General features: G+C 40.8%; 1 protein-coding gene across 4 annotated transcripts in view; it reads right to left on the minus strand.

The window, feature by feature from the left end:
* LAMA3 (laminin subunit alpha 3) overlaps positions 1 to 27425 on the minus strand; it is a 260515-nt gene that overhangs the window by 39012 nt on the left and 194078 nt on the right. For all 4 annotated transcript variants that reach the window (XM_024984437.2, XM_059881027.1, XM_059881028.1 and 1 more), the window contains 18 exons: positions 25206 to 25312; positions 21788 to 21838; positions 20213 to 20364; positions 16374 to 16484; positions 16156 to 16267; positions 15782 to 15949; positions 14108 to 14304; positions 12583 to 12699; positions 11190 to 11344; positions 10803 to 10944; positions 9871 to 9973; positions 7424 to 7540; positions 7160 to 7339; positions 6225 to 6367; positions 3105 to 3275; positions 1317 to 1468; positions 1017 to 1179; positions 460 to 593 (listed from right to left, as the gene is read on the minus strand). In XM_024984437.2, the coding sequence (XP_024840205.1) occupies positions 460 to 593; positions 1017 to 1179; positions 1317 to 1468; positions 3105 to 3275; positions 6225 to 6367; positions 7160 to 7339; positions 7424 to 7540; positions 9871 to 9973; positions 10803 to 10944; positions 11190 to 11344; positions 12583 to 12699; positions 14108 to 14304; positions 15782 to 15949; positions 16156 to 16267; positions 16374 to 16484; positions 20213 to 20364; positions 21788 to 21838; positions 25206 to 25312 (2475 nt within the window). The remainder of the gene's footprint in view (positions 1 to 459; positions 594 to 1016; positions 1180 to 1316; positions 1469 to 3104; positions 3276 to 6224; positions 6368 to 7159; positions 7340 to 7423; positions 7541 to 9870; positions 9974 to 10802; positions 10945 to 11189; positions 11345 to 12582; positions 12700 to 14107; positions 14305 to 15781; positions 15950 to 16155; positions 16268 to 16373; positions 16485 to 20212; positions 20365 to 21787; positions 21839 to 25205; positions 25313 to 27425) is intronic.

Here is a 27425-nt window from a genome sequence, read left to right on the forward strand (position 1 = left end):
CTGAAGGTCTCGCCATGTAAGAAATAATATATAATGAAATATAATTTTATTCTGAGTAATAAATAGTCTGTCTCATATTAGAATCTTCCTAATCTTTTAAACTTAGGGATAGGTCACAAGCTCAAGGCAGCAACTTTCAAATAGGTTCATATGCCAAAGTCATGGTGTTCTTTATGGACTATTGTTTTACTTTTTTAAAAATTTACAGTAAATAAATAGTTTGTGCCCTAAATCAGGCACCATCTACTGCTGAATATTTTGTGGTAGGAGGCACCAAAAACTGAAGAAAGATTTACTTTTTTCAAAATCAAGAAAATTCTGTCCATCTAATATCTTATATGAATAAGGAAAAGACTTTTCCTTATTTAATTTACATTCCTTAAGTATAAATTACATATGCTTTTTATGCTATATGACTGCAAAAGCACAGAGAGACATCAGCTTCTAGGTTTTATTTACCTTCTACAAGGCTCCACTTCCGTTGTGTTGAGATTGAAAGTCTTTTTGAAGTTGTACAAGCTCAGAACATTTTCATTGAGGTCATCTAATTCAATACAACCTTTGTATGGAGGAAATTTCAGTCTACTAGGAGGCTGAAAAAAAAAAAACAACAAAAAATTTTCACTAATTGAACAAAGGACAATGATCAGGTTGACCAAGAAACAGTTTAACTCTATTGCTTTTAACCATCAATATAGCTTAGGGGTGAGCATGTAGACCCTGAAGACAGATGCCCTGGCTTCGCTGTTTTCTAGCTGTCTGATCTTGGGCAAGTTATTCAACCTCTCTGTTTCAGTTTCATCATCTGTGAAATAGGAATGATAATGATGCTCATTTAAATTATACACTGATACGTAGATCACTGCATATAAAATAATTCAATAAGTTTAGTAATTATCACTATAGACGCTTTAAGAATATATCATTAATCCATTTTACATATAACTCATCAAAACAGCATTATGCCAAATTAAATTTTAAATATTTCCATTCTGTGAAATAACATTCGAACTTACTCTAAAATCAGTTGGGTAACCTCCAACATAGAATACGGCATTTTCAGGATCCAAATTGAGGAGTGTGTTGCTATTTCCACTATCCATGTCATGGAATTGATGTGTTTCTGGTTTACTGGAGGTGGCTTTTAGGGTGTAATTAAGCCTTGCAAACTGATAAATTCTGTTTAAAAAATAAGTCAGAAAATAAAGTTATAAAAGATTTACGAGGAGATGAAAGAAATTAAAGCTAAATATAAAATTAAAGTTTGGGGACCGCAGGTCAGATCACCAAAGAGCTGTGCTCAATCAGACTCGTACCTCTGGAATTTCACCCGGTCCATCACTGCTTCCTGAGTTTTGCTCTCGGTCAAGGTCTGGTCCACCTGGAGTTCAGCCTCACCCTCTCCCAGGTTGTAGACGCATGTGAGCTGGCCGTCTACAACAGCCATGCCGATGTAGTCCCTGGAAGCCTGGAGACACCAAAGCATTTCACATACCGTATTCTTCGAACTCACCATCCCCAGGGGGTGCATTTCAAATAGATAACAGCTTTCACGTAGTCAGCCCTGGGCAGACAGAATGAATGAGGTACATTCTGGTATAAAATAATACAGACAGCACAGTTAATTAACGTCTGGGCTGTCTTTGCTCACGTTATCAGGAGGGCATTCATTTATCCACTCCTCCATTCGCTCAGTCTGCAAGTATTTGCCAAGTGCCTGACATAAAGATGAACCAGATACGGGCTCAGGCTGCCATTCACTTTCATTCTGCGAAGAAGATAAGCCATTTATGCTCTTCCTATGCCATACAAGGTCCCCTCAATACTCTGGGCATCTTGTTCTCTCTATGTTATCATGTCAGCTGTGTATGGATCTTTCTTCCCTATTAGAATGTGAGCACCTTAAGGTAAAAACAAATTTTTGAAAACTGTAGTACAATATACATAATGTGAAATTTACTATTTTAACCTGTTTTAAGTACACATTAAGTACATTCAAGACACAAATTTTTGTTTACATAAATACAGGATAGTAGATACATGGTATAAGTTTGTTGAAGGAATAAAGTCATGTACATTCTGCCAATAATACAAAGCAGAGTCATAAGAAAGTTACAAATAAATCCCCAATCCTTGAAGCGTGAACGAGTAACCAACAACAGTGCTGATTTTAGGAATCCTTAAATACAGTGTCCACTAGTGACGGCCAGCGATTTCCTAACTGCAAAGAATTCTCAAGAACCATACTTCAGGCATTTCTTTTCCACACGCGTGTCTTCAGTCTCTCAGTCGTGACCAACTCTTTGTGGTCCCAGGGCCTGTGGTCTGCAAGGCTCCTCTGTCCGTGGGATCTCCCAGGGAAGAATACTGGAGTGGGTTGCCATTTCCTTCTCCAGGGGATCTTCCTGACCCAGGGATCAAACTCGTATCTCTTGCATCTCCTGCTCTGGTAGGCAGATTCTTTACCACTGAGCCACCTGGGATGCCCATTTCTTTTCCATTCATGTATAAATAACCTAGTCACTGATTACCTGTTCCTCTGACACTTACGTGGAAGAGAGATATTTTAAGAGGAGGAATTAAAAGCTAAAATAAACTGCTTAAAATATCTATAATAGTGGTGGTTTAAAGAATTTGGAATTATAGCAATGAAGCAACTGGATTTCTCACAAATGAGGCAGGAGGGGCTTAATTTCTCTCCAGGCCCTGTTCACAGAGGGTCTCCACCCTAGAGACATGGGAGGGTCTGCGGCTGGGCGCCCTGAGAAGATGACAGAGTCCAGAGCAGTGAGGAGGAGCTGCTCTGATCTCCAGAAAGCCTTGATACTGCTGCTGGTTGAGAGGGGAGGGTGCTGATCTTCAGCCCCAGGGATGGACGTGCTCATGTGTACACACACATGTGCTCACATGCTGGGCCCATCTAGCACGGCTTCTAGATCCCCACCTCCAAAAGCAACTTTAAATGGATGAGAGATCTCCCATGGAGCCATCAGAGGCAGTGGAATCTCCTCCTACCATGCCAATGGCAGTGACATGACTGTGTCATGCACCTCAAAAGCCATATTCTGTTTTAAAAACCATGGAAATGTCAGAGCAATACTTACATCTTTATTTCCAAGGTACATCACAAACATATTCTCAGTCCCACCAGTTTCTGTTGCTTCAGGTCTTTGGAGAAACAAAGAAAGGGATGTGTATCCTTTCAAGTCTTCCAGGTCATTTGGCAGCCGGACTTCAACTCCAGATCTACCGTTGAATCTCATGGGGATGGCAACCTGAGAGGGACCAGATCCACGGTGTTAGCTGGTCCAGGGGAGAAAGGTGGGGTGCTCGGGGTGGAGGCTTGTGACTGTAGCTGCTCCCAAGTGGCTAGGATAGGGAGTGAAGGTGTGTAGCTGCCCCCTAGGCCTGGAGTCTACACTCAGGAGGCTGCTCCAGGAGTAGTGGAGTAAAGCCCTCCTGTTCTTCCTGCCTACAAGTCAAGGGTCTTTGGGAAGTCTACTTTGTTGTCTGTGCCAGCAACGATAATCATTATAGTAAATTATTACCATCATTATTATGGTTATAATATTAATATAATATTAGCCATATTAACATCATAATAATACCACCACCATCATATTAATATATTATAATAATGAGGTTTTACATATAATATATAATGTGATAAATATGATATATAATATGCAATATATGATATAAATATTATACAATACATAATATAATTGTAATATAGGGAATTATATATATAGGGTTAAAATACATATTAACAGGATTAATATCATGATCCTATTAGTAATAATATTATATATTATAATATAAACTCTAATTATATATAAAATTAGTAATAGGGTTATAATATTAATATTAAATTAACCCTGCTAATATGTATTATAGCCCTATTAATATATAACATTAATAATAATTACTATTATTCCAACCCCAGAAGGTTTTTGTGCAAATGAACTAACCTGTATGGAAGCACTCAATATGACATAGTCAATGTACAATACATCAAAATATTTTTTTAAAGAATTAACTCTTTAAGGAATCATTTCTCATTAACATGTTACATGTTCTGGTTGTATTTATTATAGGCACTCAGTCCTTAAAAATAAGTGCATGGAGGCTCTCTAGAATGTGGTTCTTAAATTCAGGGTAAAGGACCATTTTTGCCCCCTGTTATCTGCCCTGGACCAATAGTTTTGTAAAATATATGAAAACTTAAATACTAGAAAAATGAAATGAAAAAGTGTGCAAAATACAAGCCTACTGATCCCATTCTGGGATATTGAAGCAATTCAAGTTACTGAAAGCTTCTAAGCCTTTACTCGCAATTTTGTACTTATATATAATGGAGCAGTAACAAACGTCTGACTAGCTCTGGTCTGTGGATCCCCTTGGGCACCTCTGCATTAAAACACAGAAAATAATATTCCCTAACTATCTAAAGAATAACTCTAGGAATGATACTTACATCACCTCTACATTTTATCTCCCAAGCATGTATCTATGGAGGACCCTGTCTATGCAGGTATCAGGCAGGGGTGCTTAGTGATGCCTGAGCTGTAGTCACCGCAAGGTGCCCATGGGGACAGAGCTCCCCCACAACACTCAAGGCTCATTTTACACCTGTCTCTTCTACTTGCCCTCGGCCCTTCATACTCTCCACACATCCTGAGTCTATGGCATGCCCTTCTGTTTTTTGTCACTTGGAAAGCTCTTGCTCAATTAAAAAAAATTTTTAGTTAAGAAAACATTTCATGAACACACAAAAATAGAGACTATACCTGCATACACATAACCATCTTAAGAAATTAAACATTACTGTTAAAACTGAAGCCCCTTATATAGCCCACCCCAGTCCTAGTCGCCTCTCCCTTCTCAGAGGTCACTTCTACCCTGGATCTGGATTCCCACACAGCTTCTCATGTGTGCTTTAATACTTTTGTGAAACATTATCTATCTATGAACTGAAACTAGTCTTAGCTTTGTAAGTGACAGAGCAGGGATCAAAACAAGGCAGTGCGGGGACTTCCATGGTGGTTCAGTAGTTAAGAATCCACCTTCCAATGCAGGGGACACAGCTTCAGTCTCTGGTTGGAGAACTAAGAGCCCACATGCCTCAGAGCAACTAAGCTTACATGCTACAGAGAGAAACCCATGCTGCAGTGAAGATCCTACGAGCAGCAAGTAAGACCTGATGCAGTCAGATAAACAAATAAACATTAAAAAACAAAGAAGCAAGGCAGTCTGCCTTGGTTATCAGCGCTAAACCTCTGCGCTATTTATACACTTCATATTTTGTTCATTAAATTAGTGGAAGAACGTAGAGGGGCAAAAGCTAGAAGCATACTCTTTTCCATTTGCTTTTTATAAGACGTGTATGGGTACGAAGCGGGTGGTTTCTGCCAAACTGTGCCTTAGGCTCTTTGCTTCTCTGCTAAAGGTTTTGTGTTGGAAGTTCTCTTTCTTAAAAGAAAAGGCAGATTGTGAGGCTCAAAGTAAGGAATATAAGCCTAGAAATCAACCATGGTGCCTCAAAGACAATGATATTCTGACTTGGTTTCCATCCCTCTAATCTCCAAATATCTCACAGGGAGTTGACTACAAAATACAAAATATTTCATTTACATTATTTTAGGATAAAACAAATAGTGAGAGAAGAAATTCAAGTAAATAATGTCAGATTAAAATTAGAAGAAAGGTTGATGGAACTTCCCAATGAAGGAAAACTGCTGTAATCTCATATTCAGAACACTGCCCATGTGGAGTGGTAGGAACCACTCCTCCATCCTCACTAAAAGTGGATTCCACAATTCCCGAGTTACTGTGAGAATATAGGGTTTGTGCAGTATCATATCTACACGTTCTGATCATAGAACCCTTACTTGAACTTGCAATAACACTTTACTGCCTAGAGCCTGGAGGAGAACCCTGCTTCCTGCCTGCATAAGCCAGCAGAAAGGAAACCACTGTTCCCGGCATACCAAGTCATTTAAGGGATGAAGATGATGTGAACTTCTGAAAGATGATGGGAGAAAATGAACTTTCACATGGGGAGCACCCAAAGAATTTGGGCAAGAAAGACAACTGATTCTTGGGTACCTGGATATCTTTCACTTCTTAATTAGTGAAACTAACAGAGTTAGTTTCATTAATTCTAATAGAGTAACTTATCAAAGAATGAGCCTTGGTGCCTGGCAATGAGGGGACACACCCACCTTATTTGCGGCATCTCTGGCCTGCTGAATTAGTTCCCGTATGCGGTCCACGTTGTCAGAGATGTTGCCCAGTGGCAACAGCTGTTGGTTGATACTTTCAATTTTACTCAAAAGATCAGGCAGTTTGTTAGTTAATTTCTTCACTGTTGGTGAGATTACGAAACAGAAATTTATCATTGTGAGTTGAGAAAAGGTTAAATAGAGATGTTCTCGTGGATTGTATTTGTCAAGTGGTATATTTGGGTCCCACACATTGGATAGGATGACTCAGAATCAGGTAATACTTTTTTTCTATTATAGAAATATATGTTACACATATTTCTATGTATAATATGTAAATACATCATAGATTTTATTCTGGATATCAAATCATCTTTCTTGACACTATAAAAAGTAAATTTTCCAAGGAGGAGGGGATATATATATATACCTATGGCTGATCCATGTTGATATATGGCAGAAACCAACATAACATTGTAATTCTCCTTAAATTAAAAATTAATAAATTAAAAAATAAATCTTTCCTTTTTGATCTTTAATATCAATCATAATCCAAGTGGTCATGATTCAGGGACTACATCTCCAGTCTATAAAAGGGAAAATCAACAGCAATATTTCATGAATTTTTTTCAAAGTATACAGGTTTTTTTTCTAATCACGTGTGACATAGGCAAAATTATTTAAGTCAATAAAAAATTTTAAGGAATTTTACATGTTCTGATTCTTTCCACTGCCAACCACCTTGGCTCCTCCAAAGTCCTACTTGGTCCTTTTAACTAAGAGAATAGCCATATTCTTTGAATGGATGATGTGAAGTTTCTTCTTAATATTGTAATTTCTAAGATCAGATTTTACTGGGGAAAAATTACAACGGACCAAAGCACATAATGATGGAGAAAATAGATAATACATCCTGGCCAGAGAACACCTGCTACCTGAGTTATCCGCATCACTGAGAGCCTTGTTGAAGTCTTCGCTCTGGGTGCTCCCATAGGTATCCTTAATTCTTTCCACATCTGTCTGAATGGGGTTGAGCCCATCTAGAACCTCATTTGTGATGTCATTGGCGTTTCTGACCAGGCTCTTTGCACTACTGATTATGCCATCGATGTCATCTAAGGCACATACAAACAGGGAGGTGTAAGTCTCTAAAATGTTTGACAAAGAAGCCAAGTCCAGTGGGTTAGGGAGCAGCTGACCTCTCTGTATTCCACGAAGATCACCTCGGATGCTGGTGAGATTGGTGTCTATCAGGCCTTTCTGAACTGTCATAGTTTTCAGTGTTTGCTGCAGGTTGTTGAGAGCTGGGCTGATTTCTGAAATAAAGTAGGAAGAGGCAATTACCCTAAAGATCTTGATCCTCCGTGGGTACTGGTGGCCCCTGAAGTAGCCAGGGTCTGCACAGCATTGAGCAGACCTGCATCTTAGGGGTCATCCCCAAGATGCCCACTGCTTGCTCCTAGACCCCCAGGTCCTCCATTATAGAAGCCAGGAGCATACAGAACCTGTGGTACCAGGCTCCTCGGAAATGCACATGAAGAAAGGGAAAGGCCTACCAACTCAAGGAAAGACTTAACTTCCGCTCTGCTCAGGGCAAAAGTCTCTGCTTAGTAAAGGAAAGGGATGGTGGTGGTGGTCTAGTCCCTAAGTCATGTCAGACTCTTGCAACCTCATGGACCGTAGCACACCAGGCTCCTCTGCCCATGGGATTCTCCAGGCAAGAATACTAGAGTGGGTTTCTGTTTCCTTCTCCAGGGTATCTTCCAGACTCAGGAATTGAAACCGGTCTCCAGCATTGTAGGCAAATTCTTTACCAACTGAGATACGAGGGACACCCAAGGAAAGGGATGTGCTATCTTATTCACTGCTGTGTCCAGGCACTCTTTGGGGTAAAATACTCTTTGGGGTAAAATATTAGTACATATTTATGGAACAAGCGAATGAATATATGAATAAATTAATGAATGAATAATACATAAGGGATGCCCCTTTGGTCAAGAGTAAAGAAATATTGGGCTTTCCTGGTGGCTCAGTGGTAAAGAGTCCACCTCCCAATGCAAGAAACAGGGGTTTGATTCCTGATCCAGGAGGATCCCACATGCCGAGGAACAACCCTTGAGCCTGTGCTCCAGAGCTTGGGAGCACAGCTGAGTGCATGTGCCACAGCTCCTGAAGCCCGAGGGCCCTGGAGCCCATGCTCGCCAAGAAGAGAAGCCACTGCAATAAGCCTGCACACGGCAGCTACAGAGTAGTCCTCTGCTCTCCACTACTAGAGAAAGCCTGAGCAACCACAAAGACCCAGCTCAGCCATAAGTAAATAAATAAAATGCCTTTTTAAAAAAGAGTAAAGGAATGTTGTTGAGAGAGCCCCACTGAAGCAAACTCACAAAGCAGGCACCATTCCCATTCATTTCCAAACTGACGCATTCAAGGACATATTCAGTGAAAGGAACAAAGCTCATAGGCATTTCTAGCTGATAATATCGCCCCTTGGGGGTCATGGAAAACCACCAATGAATGCTTTAGTGTCGAGTTGATGACACATGGCTTAAACTGTGATTCCAGGACTGGTTTAAATAACAATGTAGTTAACATCCTAATCCTTCTAAAAACACACATCTTCACCTTTTAGCTCAAATTTTATAAAGAGAACAGGGGTCATACCAGGAAATTTTAATTTTTGAAATGTGCTAGGCAGACTACATATTTTTGTGTATTTTCTTTTTCACTTTTTCATTTTAAAAAATCCAAATGATAAATAAATGTATTTATTTACTGGTAGAGGGTATCTAATCACTTTGAAAGGATTAAGAAGGTGAATGAGGGCTATGAACTGAGATATCTGCTCACCTATGAATGACCACAGGAGACCAGAGAAAAATCAAGGGACAGCATTTTCTGAACACAGGAATTTGGTGAGATTGAGATTTTTTTTTTTTTTTAAATCAAATTAAATAAGGGGAAAAATTCAAAGGCAAAAAATTTAAAAATCCTCATATATCACAGTGGTAGTGATTTTTGGTGCTTTTACTTACTAAGATTTTAGGGCTTAAGAAATTTTGAAGCAGTTGCTCTAATGACTTGATGCTATTTATCTGGGCCTTAAATAAGACAGCAGCACTGTACACACCTCAAAGCTACGTGGGTCCCCAGTGCTATGGGCATATGGGACTAAATGAAGAATCCTCTCTCCCAAATCCAAGGCCAGACCCAAACAAGCCTATCAGTCTCAAGATTTATTTAGATTCATGAGATTCTAACTAATTTGGTTTATGTTAGAATATTGGCTGGTGGTAGTCAGTTGCAAAGTTGTGTCTGACTCTTTGTGACCCCATGGATTGTAGCCTACCAGGCTCCTCTGTCCATGGGATTTTCCAGGCAAGAACACAGGAGTGGGTTGCCATTTCCTTCTCTAGGGGATCTTCCCAACCCATGGATCGAACCTATATCTCTTGCATCTCCTGCATGGGCAGGCAGATTCTTTACCACTAGTGCCACCTGGGAAGGGTAGAAACATCAAATCAACATATTTACAAAGTGCCACCTACAAGGACACTGAGATTCAAGAAGTGCATTTGCTCCTGGTCTCATAGATTGTTTCCAAGCTCTTGACTATCCCAGCCCCCAAAAGCCACCCCTTCCATACCTTGCTGTAGCTTCTGCTGTGTTATCTTGGCTTCGTTTAACAGTTTATCGCTGTTGGAACTCAGAGTTTTCGCTTTTCTTGGAAGATCTTCCTTTATTACTGTCTGAAAGCAAAGCATTTATCAGTCTTAGATGTGATACATACATTAGGAAATACGGAGTAAGAGTTTTCATCCTAGCCCTTAACTTTAATCTTTAAAAATTGAGGTTAGAAGGTAAGGCAGAGGTTTAAAAATACTGTTCCTTAAAAGCTACAGTTAGGGCTCTAGGTAGACATTTGTGACTTGGGGAGGTGGACCCGTCACTGTTGACATAATGATAAATTATGTGACACCTTCTTATCTTCTGTCACTTGTACAATGCCCTCTGCAATACTAGAGGACAGAGCTGAATTACTTTTAGGCTTTTAATCTTTAGGAGATTAAAAATCTTCAACCTTCCAAGAAGTCTGTTCACTAATTCACTCACAGTTAATAATTTGTTCTTTATTTTTAGATATAGGCCTATTATATAATGCACTTCAGATCCCATAGGATCCACAGACATGCCCAGGTGAATGACAAATGACAGGAAATAAATTGTTCTCAAATGGTGTACAAAAATCTCTTCTTTGGCAAATGATGATACCTGATCACACAGCTTAAAAGCATACCTGGTAAGAATCAGGGTATAATACTTTCATAGTTCAAAATCAATAATCAGGGTGATTATTATCTGGTTTTACAAATGATTTTGAATACTGGGCTATGTTTATCCAAAAGTCAAGTAAATACAGAAATGACATATTAGAGCAAGTTCAAGTCTATTCTAGATAACAAATTCTGATCTAAAATAAGCTTTGTTTTTTTCTATTCCCTGTGCACACAGAAAGAAAACAGAAAAGTGAGTCATCTCCAGAGTGTGTTGAGAGAAGGTGTCATGGCAGATACCCACCTGGAGAGCAGCCTCAGATGCAGTGGTGGCCTTGTCGGCTGCATCCTCGGCCGCTTTGATGGCGTTGAGGATGTTCTCGTAGGCAGTGGCAGCGTCCACAGCACAGCGCACCAGCTCATCCCCACTGGCGTTCCTCTTGATCCTGGAAGATGGTACAGGAGGAGGGCTCCAGCAGTGGCCTCTGCCTGCAGCCAAGCCCCCTTACCTCCCCATTCATTTGGCCGATGGAGATTCGGGGCTGTGGGCTCCGAGGCTCTGCTCCAAAGATGCAGCTGGGAATCAGTTGGGTTCGGACCTGAGCCCTGGGTGCCGCCCCCCTACCCTGGTCCATACTTCCTACCAGGCTCCAGCAGCCTCTACGGTCAGACCCCCAGGTGGCCCACTCACTCCTCTAGCTGCTTGGCCAGCTCCTGTAGGGACTGTGAGTGCCTCTCTGCCTCCTCCACCAGAGATGCTCTGCTGGCCGATCTGGAAAGTTCTCTCACTTTGTCACTTAGTTCATGTCTTGCTTCATTTAAAGTGACAGCTAATTTTTCATATTCCTGTATTTTCCAAGTAAACAAGAGATAATGTCAATTTAAGCAAAGCACGGATATGCCATTTTCCTGAACTCTGTCATAAATGAGGTTTCCAGGAAGCAACAATGAGACACTGTTTCCTGAGCCCATTCACTACACCAATTACTCCCTGGTTACTTCACACAGTGGCACTGTGAATATTCTCCCAAGTTTCACCACCATTTTGAGCATTTTCCATACGGTGGGTACCCACTTTGATAAATTTTATGAAAGCACATTATTATCCTTACTGTATCACTGTACTAAACCTAAACACTTTTTCTGATTTAGAAACAGTGATAATAAAAGATATTTTCAAAATGCCCAGTGGGCTTCTGAGAAATATTGCCAATCTTTTACCAGTCCTAAATGTCTTCTGTTAATTAATGTATGCCTGATTTATTTTATGTTTAATTGCTTTTCAGCTTCAAGAAGGTATAAGTGACATAAAACTGTAAGATATTTGAAGTGTACAAAGTGATGATTGGATATATGTACACACTGTGAAAGGATTCCCCCCCACCAAGTTAACACATCAATCACCTCATATTTTATCCCCTTACCTTCTCTGGGGGGTGAAGATGAGAAGATTTAAATTATACTTTTGTAGCAAATTTCAGTTATATAATACAGTGTCATCAACTGGAGTCACTTTTTTGTTTTATATTAGCTCCTCAGACCTTATTCATCTCATTGGTGAAAATGATATTTAAAAAATACTAGCACAATTTGTTTTTATTACAAAAGTAACATTCACTTATTTCAGGCAAGTTAGGTAGATAGATAGGCAAATAGATATAATACAAACCTATGGTTGCTGGGGGCAAAGGATACTTAGGGACTTTGGGAAGGTCATGTACACACTGCTATATTTAAAATGGATAACTGATGTTACCTGCCAGCCTGGCTGGGAGGTGGGTGGGGGGAGAATGGACACGTGTGTATGTATGGCCGAGTCCCTTCACTGTTCACCTGAAACTACCACAGCATTCTTAATCAGCTATACCCCAATGCAAAACAAAAAGTTTAAAGTTTGGGAGAAAAAAAAAGAAGACGCATCATTCACCCCTCCCCTAAGGGACAACCGCTGTTAACATTTTAGTATATTTTCTTCCATCTAAAGATGTATATTTGAGGGAAAAAATGTTTAGCCGATCTCATAAGTTCCTCGAAATGTAATTTAAGTGCTTTTCGAGTTTCTAGAAAACAAGTTTTGTCTCTACCTCATGGCTTTTCTTCATCAATTGCAGGACAATATTAGTTTGCATCAAGGAAGAATCTGCCGTGGCTAGACGCTTGGTGAAGTCACTCTGGAGGGAATTCATTTCCTTAACTTGTCTCTGCAGAGAAAAAGATCTGTGAGCTGCATGATATATTGTCAGAAGGCACAGGCATATTTATTGGACAACAGCATAGAGGTAATTTCAGAGTCAAAATGTCTTCTTGAACTTAAAGATCATCTAGGAAACTCCTAAGTCATGAGACATCAGTTCAATTTGTCATGTGGAGGTGTTGTCATAGTTTCCGCAAGCTACATGCCAACGAAACAACCCCTGTTGCATTGGGGGAGGTTTCTACACTAGGGCCAACCAGGCCACTGAGGTGGATGCACAGTTAAGCTCTGGTTAGTGTATCAGGTCGAGGGAGTTGAACTAAGCAAATCAGCACCATCAGTACACTCTACATGCTGGTCCTGATGAAGATGTAGGGGCGTTTCAATAAGAAAGCACACAGGAGGACTTCCCTGGCGGTCCAGTGGTTAAGACTCTGCACTTCCAATGCAGGGAACGCAGGTTCAAATCCCTGGTTGGGGAACTAAGATTCCACATGTCACATGGTGCAGCCAAAAAAAAATTTACTAAGAAAGCACACAAGACCTTAGGAAACCAGGGTAGAGGCTGCCAGAATTCAGAGATCCATAAAATTGGGTCCTGTTCCCTCCCCTTGGCATAATCCAACAGAGGTGTTACTTGCAGAGGCTTTGGGAGTTAACCATATCACCATCTGCGAAGATATTATTCATTTTCTTTTACCAAATTCCTCTTTCTTGGGGTGGGTGGGTCAGTCCTATGTTGGGCTTCCCAGGTAGTTCAGCTGGTAAAGAATCCGCCTGCAATGCAGGAGACCCTGGTTTGATTCCTGGGTCAGGAAGTTCCCCTGGAGAAGGGATAGCCTACCCACTCCAGTATTCTTGGGCTTCCCTGGTGGCTCAATAAAAAGGATCCACCTGCAATGTGGGAGACCTGGGTTTGATCCCTGGTTTGGGAAGATCCCCTGGAGGAGAGCATGGCAACCCACTCCAGTATTCTTGCCTGGAGAATCCCCATGGACAGAGAAGCCTGGCAGGTTACAGTTCATGGGGGTTGCAAAGAGTCAGACATGACTAAGTAATTAACACACACACACAACACAAAATGTCAGTTATTTAAAACCTATATTGTATACTTTGAATTAATTATAACAATAGTAATTTCTCAACTATTTGGCAGCATCATTCCTCCAGTCCTCTACCAGTCAGGAGTTGGGGTGAAGAGAGGGGGTCTGCTTTCCCTGTGGTTTAAGTTCAGAAACACTTCTGGCCGTTGAAGAATAAGAGATACTTTGATTTTGCATTTAATGCCTCATTCCTCTTTGATTAGGGTTTCCCACACAGACAGGTTCCTGACTGCCACTTGATTAACACTAAAGTTCCCTGCTCCCTTGTGCTTGTTCTTAACTGAACCGTGCAGATTCTGACCATGACCTCACCTTGATGGATTCCAAAGCCCTCTCATTTTCCCGGTTGAGGCCGGTGGCCTGCTTTGCTTGGGTGCTGGCCTCCTGTAGAGCGGCACGGAAGCCACTGAGTTTGGCTTCGTAATCATTTAAAGCATCTCGTATATTCTTCGCCAGTCCATTGTTCTCCACCTGGTGGTTTTCCAGCCAGCTCCTTATCCGATTCAGCACTGAAATATATCACCTTTTTGTTTTCCACTTGAGAAATGAGTGCATTGACACTAAGTTATAAAGACTACAGAAGAACTAATTTTCTACTCACTGCATGGTTTTCCTTGAACGTGCAAGGGAATGAGAAAGGAGGCTAGTGTTTATGTTCTGTTGTGCGCTGTACACATTGTCTCATTTAACTTTTATGACAACCACATGAAGACAGTGATTATCATTCTCATGTTTCAGATAAGCAAACGGACGGCCCGAGAAATTAGGTGACACGGTTTCAGCCTTGGAACTGGAACTGAACTTGAAGAGTATAAAGCACATGCTCCTTCTATCACTAATACTGTCTCCGAGGCTAACATTAAATTTAAACAATACAAATGCTAAAAGAGAGAAGCCACTATTTGCAGATTAACCACTGATATGTCATTCCACTAGAGAATAAAGCTCAGTTTTTGGAAAAATATAGGCCTATTATTTTTAAAGTTTTGAGTTAATGTGGCATTTTCCTTAGTTCAAATCTTTAGATATATTCCCTTAATTTCTAGTACATCCATTTTTTTGGTAGGAGTAATGCGAATATCAATGTATGATTCAAAACCCCAGTGGTGATGAGGGGACTATTAAAAATGATATAATGAGAAAGCAATAGAGCTGAAAGAAGAATGAAAATGCAGTTAAAAACAAAATAGAGGTACCAGTGTCTAATATCTAAGGAGAAGAAACTATTTTTTTGCATGATGGTAAGATATTCTATTCTATGGATAAAGATGTGGTGTGTGTGTATATTTATATATATATATATACACATATGTATCATATTCAGTGGAATATTACTCAGTTGTTAAAAAGAATAAAATAATGCCACTTGCAGCAACTTGGATAGACACAGAGATTATCAAAGTAAGCAAAGAAAGCCAGAAAGAGAAAGACAAATACTATATGATATCACTTATATGTGGACTCTAAATCTACATGTGTGATATGTTCACAAATGAACTTATCTACACACACAAACAGACTCCTAGGCATGGAGAACAGACTTGTAGTTGCCAAGTAGTAGGGGGTGGGGGAGGGAAGAATTGGGAGTTTGGGATTAGTAGCTGCAAACTATTATATATAGGATGGATAAATAACAAGGTCCTACTGAACAGCACAGACAGTGGTATTCAATACTCTGTGATAAATCATAATGGAAAAGAATATGGAAAAAAATTCACATGTGTGTGTGTGTAACCGAATCACTGCTGAAATTAACACAACACTGTAAATCAACTATAATGTAATAAATGTTTTTTAAGAAAAAGGAGTTCTATTCCACAACCTCTCAGTAACCTGGAAGGGCTACCCGTTTGTACCATATGATGCTCTACCAGTGATACCCGCTGAAATGGTGACCCCTCCCCCAACCTGGCACAGTGTACTCTGCGCCCTGTATGTCAAGCCAGTCAGAACAGACTGGATGCAAGCATCTGGAAGGGTGCTTACTTTGCTGAGCCTCTCTTCTTTCAGCTTCGGCATCCCTCAGGTGCTTCCCAAAGTTGCGGGTCCTCAGTTCCCTCATCATGCGCCCTGCTTCAGCCAGCTCTCTGGAAAAATCACCTGAAGGCAACCTGTTTCCATCTCCCTCCGTCCCAGATATCTGCTTCACGAGAACTGGAAAACATCAAGCTATTTATTAAACTGGGAATTCTGGACTCCAGGAGACCACTAAGAAAAGAAGCAGGAACTTTGATAGAGGGCTTGTATTGGTTTTTTAGTATCACTATGGGCTCTTTTTCATAATGCTGAACTCTTTCTTTGTACAACAAAGACTAAAGTAGTATAAAAGATATTTAATTGGGCTGAGTAACTCTTCTTACTGTGCACATTCCGGATGACATTTTTAATCTTCGAGTCCAGCTCTTTTGCACTTTGGGTTGTCCGATCAATGTTGTTATATAATGTTTGTGCTTTTCTGGAATTTATTTGAACCTACATGAAGAGTAAATTGATGAGCAACAAATTAAGTTGTTGGGAGAAAAAACTAGCAACATTTTGAAGCAAAAAATGAGTTAATGCTATTGACCTAACATATTACCTTTTCTTGCAAAGTTTCAAATTCACGATTCAAGTTACTCAGTTCTTTTTCCAGACCATCCATTTTTGATTTATGATTTGAAATGGTGGGACGATAGCTGAGCAGCTGGTTCTGGAAAGTAAAACACAAAGTTAATCACACTCTAGAGTAGAAATCTGGAGTAAGTCTTATCAACTTGGTAAACCTGGTGATGATATGAAAAGATTCATTGATTAAGATCAGTGCTGCTCCTTAGAAAAAAATATGGTTCTTTGAAATAGGCCTCATGAAGAATTTATGTTCTGATGTTGTGATATGGTTCTAAAATAAAGTAGGAAAATTTAAAGACAAGAAGAGACTTTATTTGAATTAATGACCTAACCTTATAGAAATGAGGGTGATGTTACTTACTTGATATATTTTTAAATTCTATAATAAAGTCAATTTTTAAACTTATATTTTACTTGATTATGCTAAAAACAAGTATCTATGGCTACTCTGTTGAAATAATCTATAGATTCAAAGAATTATAGAGCAAGAGAAAAACTCAGAACTCATTAAATTGAATACCTTCATTTAATAGGAAAAAAACGAGAAAATGGAAACCTAAAAAAGTTGGGTGATTTGGCCATGCCTTGGAAGTACAGATTATCAGTGAGACCAAAATCCAGGTCCCCTTCCTCTTTTGGGTACTGAATGGCAACATTACTTTTAGAGGGGACACTGCTGCATATGGGTTTCCCTGGTGGCTCAGACGGTAAAGAATCTGCCTACAATACAGGAGACCCAGGTTCGATCCCTGGGTCAGGAAGATCCCCTGGAGAACGGAATGGCTGGCTACCCACTCCAGAATTCTTGCCTGGAGAATCCCACGGACAGAGGAGCCTGGTGGGCTACAGTCCACGGGGTCACAAACAGTCAGATATGACTTAGTGACTAACAATACTACTATTGCTGCATATAATATCTAGAGTAGCAATTACTTTCAATTTAGGATTGTTGCTTTTTTTAAGTTTTAACTTTTTCGTATTATTTGGTTTCACTTAGCATACAGAATCTTAGTTCCCCAACCAGCAATCAAACCTGCACTGAAAGCAGTGTCTTAACCACTGGACTGCCAGGGAAATCCCTCAATTTTTTGGAAAAAAATGTGTTAATATCTTGAAAGTTTTTACAAGAAAAAGCAATAGTACTATCTCTACTTGTACATAAGAGCCAGCCTCAGGTAAAAGAACACAGGCTTGTCAGCTAAGGGCCAAACCCTAGGTCCACCACTTCATAGACAAGCCCATTGGGCCTTATCTCCTTCATCTGTCTATCAGGGGTTGCTATATTAAGCTGCTGGGTTCTTTTTGGTGGTAAGTGGGCTAATGTATTATAAAATGTCACGTATATGCAGAACCATTCAAAAAAGTTGGTTGCTTTGTCATACATATTCCTGCTCAGTTTTCACAGTGTTTGTGTGATATTGCAAGAAGATGGTTCTATTTGTGCTGCAGAAAAAAGCACATGATTGCAGGTCAGAACAGCTGGATAAGAGGTATAGTGGGTGAACATACTCTTTAGAATTTCATCTTGGTGTGAATTCTCCTAGAACCACCACATACTAGCTGTGTGATTGTAGGCAAGTTACTTGGCTTTTACATACCTATAAAAAATAGCACTATTTCCCTCCCAGGGTGTTGTAAGATTTAAGGGCCCTGGGCACAGGATGGATACCACAATGTTCGTCCCTTCCCTTCCTTGAAAAAGTGCAAGACTGTATTGATGACATCAGTCACTAAAGTGCCTTTTTATTTTTTCCCTCTGAACACACAAACGCTTTTCCCCTCTCCTCTCCATATTAAGCCTTCTAACCGTGCACTAAAATTACCCTCATGGGATGGAAAAGAGCCATTTTTTCCAGCACTATTTATTTTTGCTGTATGTACTCAACCGTAGCCACTAATGGTTTCGAAGCAGCCTTCATTCCAAAAGCCCTTAATTTAACTTTCCTTTCTAACTTAGGGTTCATTTCACCTACTAAATTTTTTTACTTTTGAGTAGATTTTTTTTAATTTCTGTGATTTTTTAATTAGATCTTCTCACATTTACCTCTTCTTGTTTGGTTTCTTGTGTTTTAAAAGTTTTTCTAATTTCTTGTTTCTTTCATTGGATGTCACCCTGTAAAGTAGTTTTCAGACTGTCCTGTGATTTCTGTTTTTGCTACAGGGACTCATCATATGACTGCTGCTTCTGCTGCATGTCTTTCTCATTATCTTTCACAGTGTTTTCAGGCTCATTCTGAGAGGAGTGCAGTGTCCTGCACTCCTTGTGTCCTGTCTGGTGATCTCAGGGTCATCATCACTCCTGCTCCCCCTGGGTCCTGGCCCCCCAAGTCCAGGACCAGGTCTTATATCGGCAGCTTAGGACTTGCACACTATGGTGATGCTGACAATGTCACATTGCAACACAGATCCTGGTCTGTGAATCTTGTCCACGTCCTAGCTATAAGGTTGTAGCTTTCCTAGTTCTCATACAATTATTGCCTAACAATGGGAACTGGGCAGTTCCAAGTTTGTTTCTTCAGTCTTCATTTGCAGGCAGAAAAGCCCCCATTCCCCCCAGCCAGGAAGCCTGACTCCAGCCCATGGGGCACTTTCAGCCCCAATACTTCTCAGGATACCCTCTTAGCTACCTTCTTTCCAAGTGTACATAGAACATTCTCCAAGATGACCATGTTCTGAGCTATGAAAGATGTATCAACATACTTAAAGAGAGCTGGAATCATAAAGCATTTTCTCTGATCCCAACAGAGTTAAACTAGAAATCAATAATAGAGAGTTAACTGGAAAATCTGCAGTTTGGAAATTAAACAATATAGCTCTAAATAACTTAGCGATCAAAGATATGTCACAAGGGGCATCAGAAAATCTTTTGAATTGAATGAAAATGGAAATTGGCACTTAAAAATGTGTGGGATACAGCTAAGGTACTTCTTAGGGGAAAACTTATAGCACTAAATGCTTATATTAAGAAATGTTTTGGATCAGGAAACAAGCTTTTATCTTAAGAAACTAGAAAATGAATAGCAAACTAAACCCAAACCAAGCAGAAGGAAGAAAAGATATGGATAAGAACAGAAATCAATGACATTGAAAACTGAAAAACAACAGAAATCAATAAAATAAAAAGGTCAATAACACTGATAAACCTCTAGCCAGAATAATTAAAAAAATAGATAAGACACAAATGACCAATAACCGGAATGAATGAGAAAGCATCACTACAGATTTTGCAGATATTAGAAGGATAATAAGGAAAAATTATAAACAATTATATGTCAATATATTTGGTATTAATAATTTATGTGAAATGAAAAAATTACTTGAAAAGCATATATTACCAAATATCACTCAAAAAGAAATAAATAATCCTAATTGTCCAGTACCTATTTTTAATTGATCTTGTAGTTAAATTAAGAGAAAAAAAATTAACAAAGAAAACTCCAGGCCCACATGGCTTCACTGGAAAATTCCACCAAACATTTAAAAAAGAATTAATGACAATTTTACCAAATTTGCGTTTGAATCTTCTGAACACAAGATACTGAGATAAAGACTCTGAGAAAAATGAGATCAGAAACATTCAGTACGTAAGGAATGTTCACTTAGAAGTGTCAGTGTTCTGTGTTCACTGTACTTTTCACCAGGAGAAATCTAATCTTCATTTAGAGCAGAGGAAGGACAGCTGCCCTGAACCTTAAGTGGAGTCAAGCTCCCCACCCCTTCCTGCATGAGGAGTATTCATTCACGCAGCATCTGTGAATCCACCGAGTAACTGCTCTGGGCCAGGCATCGTGTGGGCCCAGGGGTACGTACCCTCAAGTCCTTGGTCTGGGTCTCCAAGCGCCCTATCTGCTCCAGGGTGCCTGCGCTGACACTCAGGCCCTGCAGCTGAGACTTGACCAGGCGCAGCTCGTCGTCCATGGTGGCCAGGTCGTTCAAGAGCGTCATCACACAGCTGTCACAATCTGTGGGGCCACAATCAGAGGCACACGTGCTGCTGGCTGGAGCCACAGGAATGCAGACCAAGCCCCAGGGCCACACAGCAGCCCGGTTAATACACACATAGCCCATCACGGGCAGAAATCCCCATCCGGGACTTCTCAGAGAAGGATGCAATTCTGAAAAAGGGAGATCTCTAGACGGGAGCATTTGACAAAGAAATGGTGCAGTGGGGAGAATGAGTGAGGATGGTCAAAAGGTACAAACGTCCAGTTATAAAGGGAAACAAATATTGTATATTCACGCATATATGTGGAATCCAGAAAAATGGTACAGATGAACCTATTTGCAGGGCAGGTACAGAGATGCAGATGTAGAGAATGGACAAAGAGGGGGAGGGAAGAGTGGGACAAACTGGGGGAGAGGCACAGACAAATATATACCACCACGTGCAAGCCAGCTACGGGGTACCTGCTGGATAGTGAAGCGAGCTTGGCTCAGTGCTCTGTGATGACCTAGAGGGGTGGATAGGGTGAGGGCAGGAGGGAGACCCAGGGGACAGGGGATACATGTACATATATGACTGATTCACTTCATTGTACAGCAGAAACTAACACAAGATTGTAAAGCAACTATACTCCAAGAAAAACATTAAAAAAAATAAAAAACAAGTAACTTAGCATGTAAAATGCACAGCATGATGACTATAGTTAAGGACACTCTATTATATATTTGAAAGTCACTAAAAAAGGAGATCTTAAAAATTCTTAATGTACAGAAGAAAATCTGTAACTGTGTGAGTTGATGGATGTTAACTAACTGTGGCGATCATTTCACAACCTATACATATATCAAATCATTATGTTGTAGACTTTACTACAATGTAGCATGTCAACTATATAGCAATACAACTGGGCAAATAAATGGTGAACCTATGCAACCTGTTGCTTATTTTGTATATGGGAAAAGGAATAATAAATAGCTTTTATTTACTGAGTGCTTGCTATTTACCAGGAATCATGATAAGGGATTCATAAGCATTTTTCCAACAACTATATGAGGTTAGTATAGTTATTACTAACCTCAGTTTCACCATTGTACAAATGATGAAACAGGCTTGAAGAAGCAAGGTCACTGGCATGAGATCAGACAGATATTAGTTGGCAGAGACTGGATTTGACCCTAAGTAGCCCTGCTGGAGAAGGGCATAGCAACCCACTCCAGTATTCTTGCCTGGAGAATCCCATGGACAGAAGAGCCTAGTGGGCTACAGCCCATGGGGTAGCACAGAGCTGGAGACGACTGAGGCGACTTAGCACACACACACAGCCCTCCTTCCACCTCCTCCCACCTTCTCCCACCAGCGCTTTCCCATGTCACAGTCTGGGGTTCACAGATCTGAAGCTGAACCCCACAACCTGGAAAGGAGGAGCCACTTTCTTTACTCACCATCACATTCTTCTCCGGGACCACTATCTTTGGGTTCCTGGTTTATGCAGTCTGAAATGAGGAGTAAACAAAGAAGGCAGTGCTACTAAACTTACTCTTCATGTACTTTTTAACTTGGCTTTTAGGAAAGCTAGTTTCAGAAAATTTCAGTCACCCAACCACCCAGTATCGCCAGCTCTTCCCTTCTCCCTCCTTCCCTTGGGGCCACTGTTCTGAGACCTGTCTTGGATCCCAGCAGTCTGGCTGCAGGAATGTCTCTTGTGGCCTCTCTGATGATATATTGCTTCTTCTCTCCAAAGGGTCATGTGATTCCTATGAAGTTAACACTCCAACTTGTTACTGTTGCCTTCATTTGGTGGCCTCTTATACAACTGCTGATGTCTCTTCCAATATCATTCGAGAACATTCAATAGACACTCACTGAGTGCCTTTGAGCACTCCCTAAGTTCCATGGCCCAGTGCTAGGGGCAGGAATACAAAGATAGAAGACAAAGTCTCTGCTGTCCTATAGGCGCGGGTTCAATCTCTGGTCAGAGAACTAATGCTCCTTAATGGTCAGGGAATGTAATGGTCCTGCAGGGGAGGTAGACACATTTTACAGCAGTGTGACAGATGCTATAAGGGAGATATGCACACACAGTGGACTAGCTACGGCTAAATCTTGAGGTTCTCAGCTACAGACAGGAAAGCCTAACGGTCATCCTTGGACATTCTTCACTCTGCTAACTTCTACTCCTTTCCCCATACCATGCATCCTTAATACTGAAATGTCCTCTCATTTCCCTCTGAAAAACCATCTAACTTCATCAAAGGAAAACTCTAAACTCGAAACTTTCTTAAACATGCAGCAAGGAGGCCTTCAGGTGTGTTCTCAATGGCAGGCAATACTCTACACTTTGTTTGTATACAGATACGTTTTAAACCATGTTTGCTTTTCATTGTAAAAAAATACATAAGTTTACTATGGAAAATTCGGAAAGATCAGAAAAATGAGATAAAACATTATCCTTGATCCTACGACTCAAAGACAATCAATGTGTCCCCAGTGTATATTTGCATACACTTTATTATACATAATCATAGGTTTCTCTTACTCATCCTTTAAAAAAAAAAACCCTTTTGTTCACTCTTACATGTATATATAAGAAGGACTGATGCTGAAAGGACACTGGTAGGACTGATGCTGAAGCTGAAGCTCCAGTATTTCAGTCATCTGATGTGAACAAAAGACTCATTGGAAAAGTCCCTGATGCTGGGAAATATCGAGGGCAGAAGAAGAAGAGGTTGTCAGAGGATGAGATGGCTGGATGGCATCGCTGTATGCAATCAACATGAACTTGGGCAAACCCTGGGAGACGGTGAGGGACAGGGAGGCCTGACATGCTGAAGTCCATGGGGTCACAAAGAGTCGGACAGGCCTGGTTGACTGAACAACAACAATATATACATATAGCTGTGTCAACTTTATTTCCTCAATTAGACCGTGAACTCCTTATAGGCAGGAAACAAGGTTTTATTTCCTTCACAAACTTCTGCAAACACAGCACCTTGAACAGTCTATGAGGAACTTGACTTATGAGGAGGATTGATTTATCAGTGCAATTTTCTCAACAAGTTTGAGTTTTGACCACCAAGGAATCTGTCCATTACTAGGTAGAAAAAAAAAAAAAAAACAATGAATGAAAAAAGGTGGGGGGGAGGGAATCCCACAGGAACAAATGTGTCTCACGTGTGAACATTTTATTCCATTCAAGGAACAAACAGTTACCATCCTCACTTCAGGTTGCTTATTTTTGTTATTAGAGTAGGGACAAGGAGGCTTGAAAAGGCATCCATCTCAAAGTATGATGTGTCTGATATTAAAACGTCTCCTGAACACCTCCAAGGACCTCCAGAGACAGTAGATAACTCATCTCCTTCTAAGCCAGTCCTTTTCATCTTTAAACATCTGACACTTCCTACTCGGAATGATTTACGATAGGCCTCCCTCTAGCTTCCACTCCCGGAAGTGAGTTCCAGCCCTTAAGTCACATAGAAAGAGACCCACCCTTCTCCCACACATGCCCCTCTCAGATCCGTCCTTTCCAAGTCTACTCTCCACTGTCCTCTCCACAGGGCTGCAGGTCCCTTCACAGCTTCACCGTCTTTCTGAACAAATTGAAGCGTGTCTATTGCTTGCATGGGCACCGGACCAGGGAACAGTAAGCCACCTGGTTCTGGACACCAGAACTCGGTGGAGACAGTACGAGGCGTCTAAGGGGCCATGTCACTCTCTTGATTCATATCAAACTCACCACTGACTGAAACCTTAGCCGTGACTCACTTATCACTACAGGACTGACCACACGCAAGCCTCAACATAATCTTATCTGGTTAGAACTGGCCCCTCACTCCAGGCTGTTGAGGACCTATTTTATTCTAAATGTGTCATAGGAGGTGTTTTCTGGCTCCTCCAACTTTGTGTCATCTGATAACAGAGTGGGCAGGCCTTCTATATTTCCATTCAGGTCAACGATATTGAACAAGATGGAGCTCACATGACGCCCCAAAAAGTGAAAGCAGGCACCCAAGGAGCCATTTACTCTGCAGTCCTTTGGGAACAGTCACTTGAGCAGATCTAATCCACACATCCAGGGTGTAGTTCTTTACCTTGTCTATAAGATGAGAGATTTTATCTAAGGATTTGGTACTGTACTATATCAGTGGCGTTTTCCTGATAAATCCATTAATGTTCTCCATTAGACAGAGGATGACAAGCTTGGATGCCATCACTGACACAACAGACAAGAGTTTGAGCAAACTCCAGGAGACAGTGGACTGGGAAGCCTGGCGTGCTGCAGTTGGACACGACTTAGCGACTGAACGACAGCAAATATTTTCCATCAAAGAAGGAAATGGAGACTCTCCCTTTTTTTCCCAGCTTCCTTTTTCTCCTAATCCATCTATACCAACTTCCAGTTAATGTCTTTTTCCTGGTAGGTAAAATCCATCTCAATTATACACTCACATTCTAGAACAGTTACTGCTTTAGGAGAAGAGCACTTTGGATTCTTCAGATACACACGCAAAGGAAGCTGATGAGAGAATAACCTTATAATGCAAAGAGAGATCTCACCAAAATCACTGAAATAGGATCTAAAGTTATTTTGGCTATAATTAAAGAAGTTTTAAAAACAATTTACCTTAACAAAAACCTACTTGAAGTTATTCACCAAAGCTGTGAGTACTACCTAAGCATTCCCAACTTTGTCAAAACAAGGGCACAATTTGTTACATGCAGTTGTGTGCATGCTTCCTGAAAAGGTCTGTTTGGCTTCTTTGTCTGCTATGATATACCAGTTTGATAAAGGTAGGTTAACAGAGGTGTGAGTTGATCTTACCTCTGTTCAAGGTTAACAGAGGTGTGAGTTGATCTTACCTCCGTTCAGGGGGTCACAACTGCCCAACTGGCCGTTGCTGTTACAATTGCATGGCTGACAGCTGCCTCCAAATTTCTGGGGATTTCCAAAATATCCGGGAGCACACCTACACAGAATACAGAAAAAGAGAGGAAACACCCAAAGAATGCGTCATTGACTCCACCCAGTTTTCTCAACTTCCAACTCCCTGTTTGGGATATCGTAACCCTATGGGAGAAAAGGCTGACATAGATTTGCGTGAGTGAATGTATCTCAGTAGAGATATTTGTGACTTGAATGGGAATGGTGAGGATGGGAGGCAGGTAGAGATTTCTCCCTTCCCCCTTGACACGCAGATGACATACCTACAGCCAAATGGCAGATGAACGAAACACAAACAGGAATCAGTGGTCTGATCAGTATGGAAATTAGGGATGGGTGAATTTTATGCAAGAGCTGAATTTCTGAAGATATGACACAATTACATACTGCTTAATTTACAGCTAATTTCCTCAAAGGTAAAAAAAGGAAAATTAATATAATTTCAATTTTTTGCATAAAGGGGGATTTTATTAATATTTCTTATTGTACTATTCCAACTCTGCATAATTCACACTTATTTGCACTAATTACTGCAGTGATATACATAAGGGGCTTAAATAACTGAGCAGTTATAGCTGCTACCTTGGCCCGAGGCTTTATTATTCTAGATGATTTAGTGATGAAATGTCAGTTCCTTATTTATAAGTTAAAAGATAATATTTCCTTGATGGTGAGTTTCTACTTTTCTCAAACAATAAAACAAACCCATGTTAATGTTTCTGGAACTGGGAGGTAAATCAAAATATTTATGTTCATTAGCAAAATTCTACTTCCACTCTATTACCCACCCCACCCCCCAAATTGTCATTAAGTTGGTATGTGTGTGTTGTCTTATTATCAATGGAACTGATATGGCATTTGACTCTCTTCCAAAAACTTAGGGCTTCCCATGTGGCACTAGTGGTAAAGAATTCTGCCTGCCAATGCAGGAGATGTAGGAGACAAGGGTTCGATCCCAGGGGTGAAAAGATTCCCTGGCAGAAGAAATGGCAACTCACTTCAGCATTCTTGTCTGGAGAATCCCATAGAGAGGAGCCTGGCAGGCTACCGTCTACAGGGTCACAAACAGTTGGACATGACTGAAGCGACTGAGCATGCATGCAACCCAAATTTAAGTTTTGTATCAAAGAATTTCCAGGCAATTTAAATATGCGTTTCCAGTGGATAAACTGGTGATATAGTGCAAAGGACACAGGTTTTGAGTCAGTGAGATCTGGCTGCATTGATTCCTGCTTTCACCACCATGCATGTAATCTTGGGCTTATCTGATTCCACTTCTTCATCTGATTCCACAAGCTTCCACTTCTTCATCTCCTGCTGCTAAGTTGCTTCAGTCGTGTCCGACTCTGTGTGACCCATGGACTGCAGCCTACCAGGCTTCTCCGTCCATGGGATTCTCCAGGCAAGAACTCTGGAGTGGGTTGCCATTTCCTTCTCCAATGCATTAAAGTGGAAACTGAAAGTGAAGTCGCTCAGTCGTGTCCGACTCTAGCAACCCCATGGACTGCAGCCTACCAGGCTCCTCCATCCATGGGATTTTCCAGGCAAGAGTACTGGAGTGGGGTGCCATTGCCTTCTCCCTGTCTTCATCTATTCCTCTTATAAAAATGTAAGCTCCATGAGGATGTGATTTTGGGAGGCTGTTTTGCTCACTGATACATCCTTAGCACCTGGGGCAGTGCCTGGGCACATATTAGGTATCAGATATAAAAAGGCAATGGCACCCACTCCAGCACTCTTGCCTGGAAAATCCCATAGACGGAGGGGCCTGGTGGGCTGGAATCCATGGGGTCGCTAGGAGTTGGACATGACTGAGCGACATCACTTTATTTTTTCACTTTCATGTATTGGAGAAGGAAATGGCAACCCACTCCAGTGTTCTTGCCTGGAGAATCCCAGGGACGGGGGAGCCTGGTGGGCTGCCGTCCATGGGGTCGCACAGAGTCGGACACGACTGAAGCGACTTAGCAGCAGCAGCAGCATAAATACATGTTGAATGAATGAATGAAAAATTGTACTAACCTTATCTATTTTGGTGGATGGATATAAGATAAAAGATAACCCAGTAAAGAATCTAGTACAATGCCTGCACATAACAGACACTCAGTAAAAGGCAGCTACTATCACTTCAAGACATG

Source organism: Bos taurus, chromosome 24, assembly GCF_002263795.3.
Source record: "Bos taurus isolate L1 Dominette 01449 registration number 42190680 breed Hereford chromosome 24, ARS-UCD2.0, whole genome shotgun sequence".
Lineage (NCBI taxonomy): Eukaryota > Metazoa > Chordata > Mammalia > Artiodactyla > Bovidae > Bos > Bos taurus.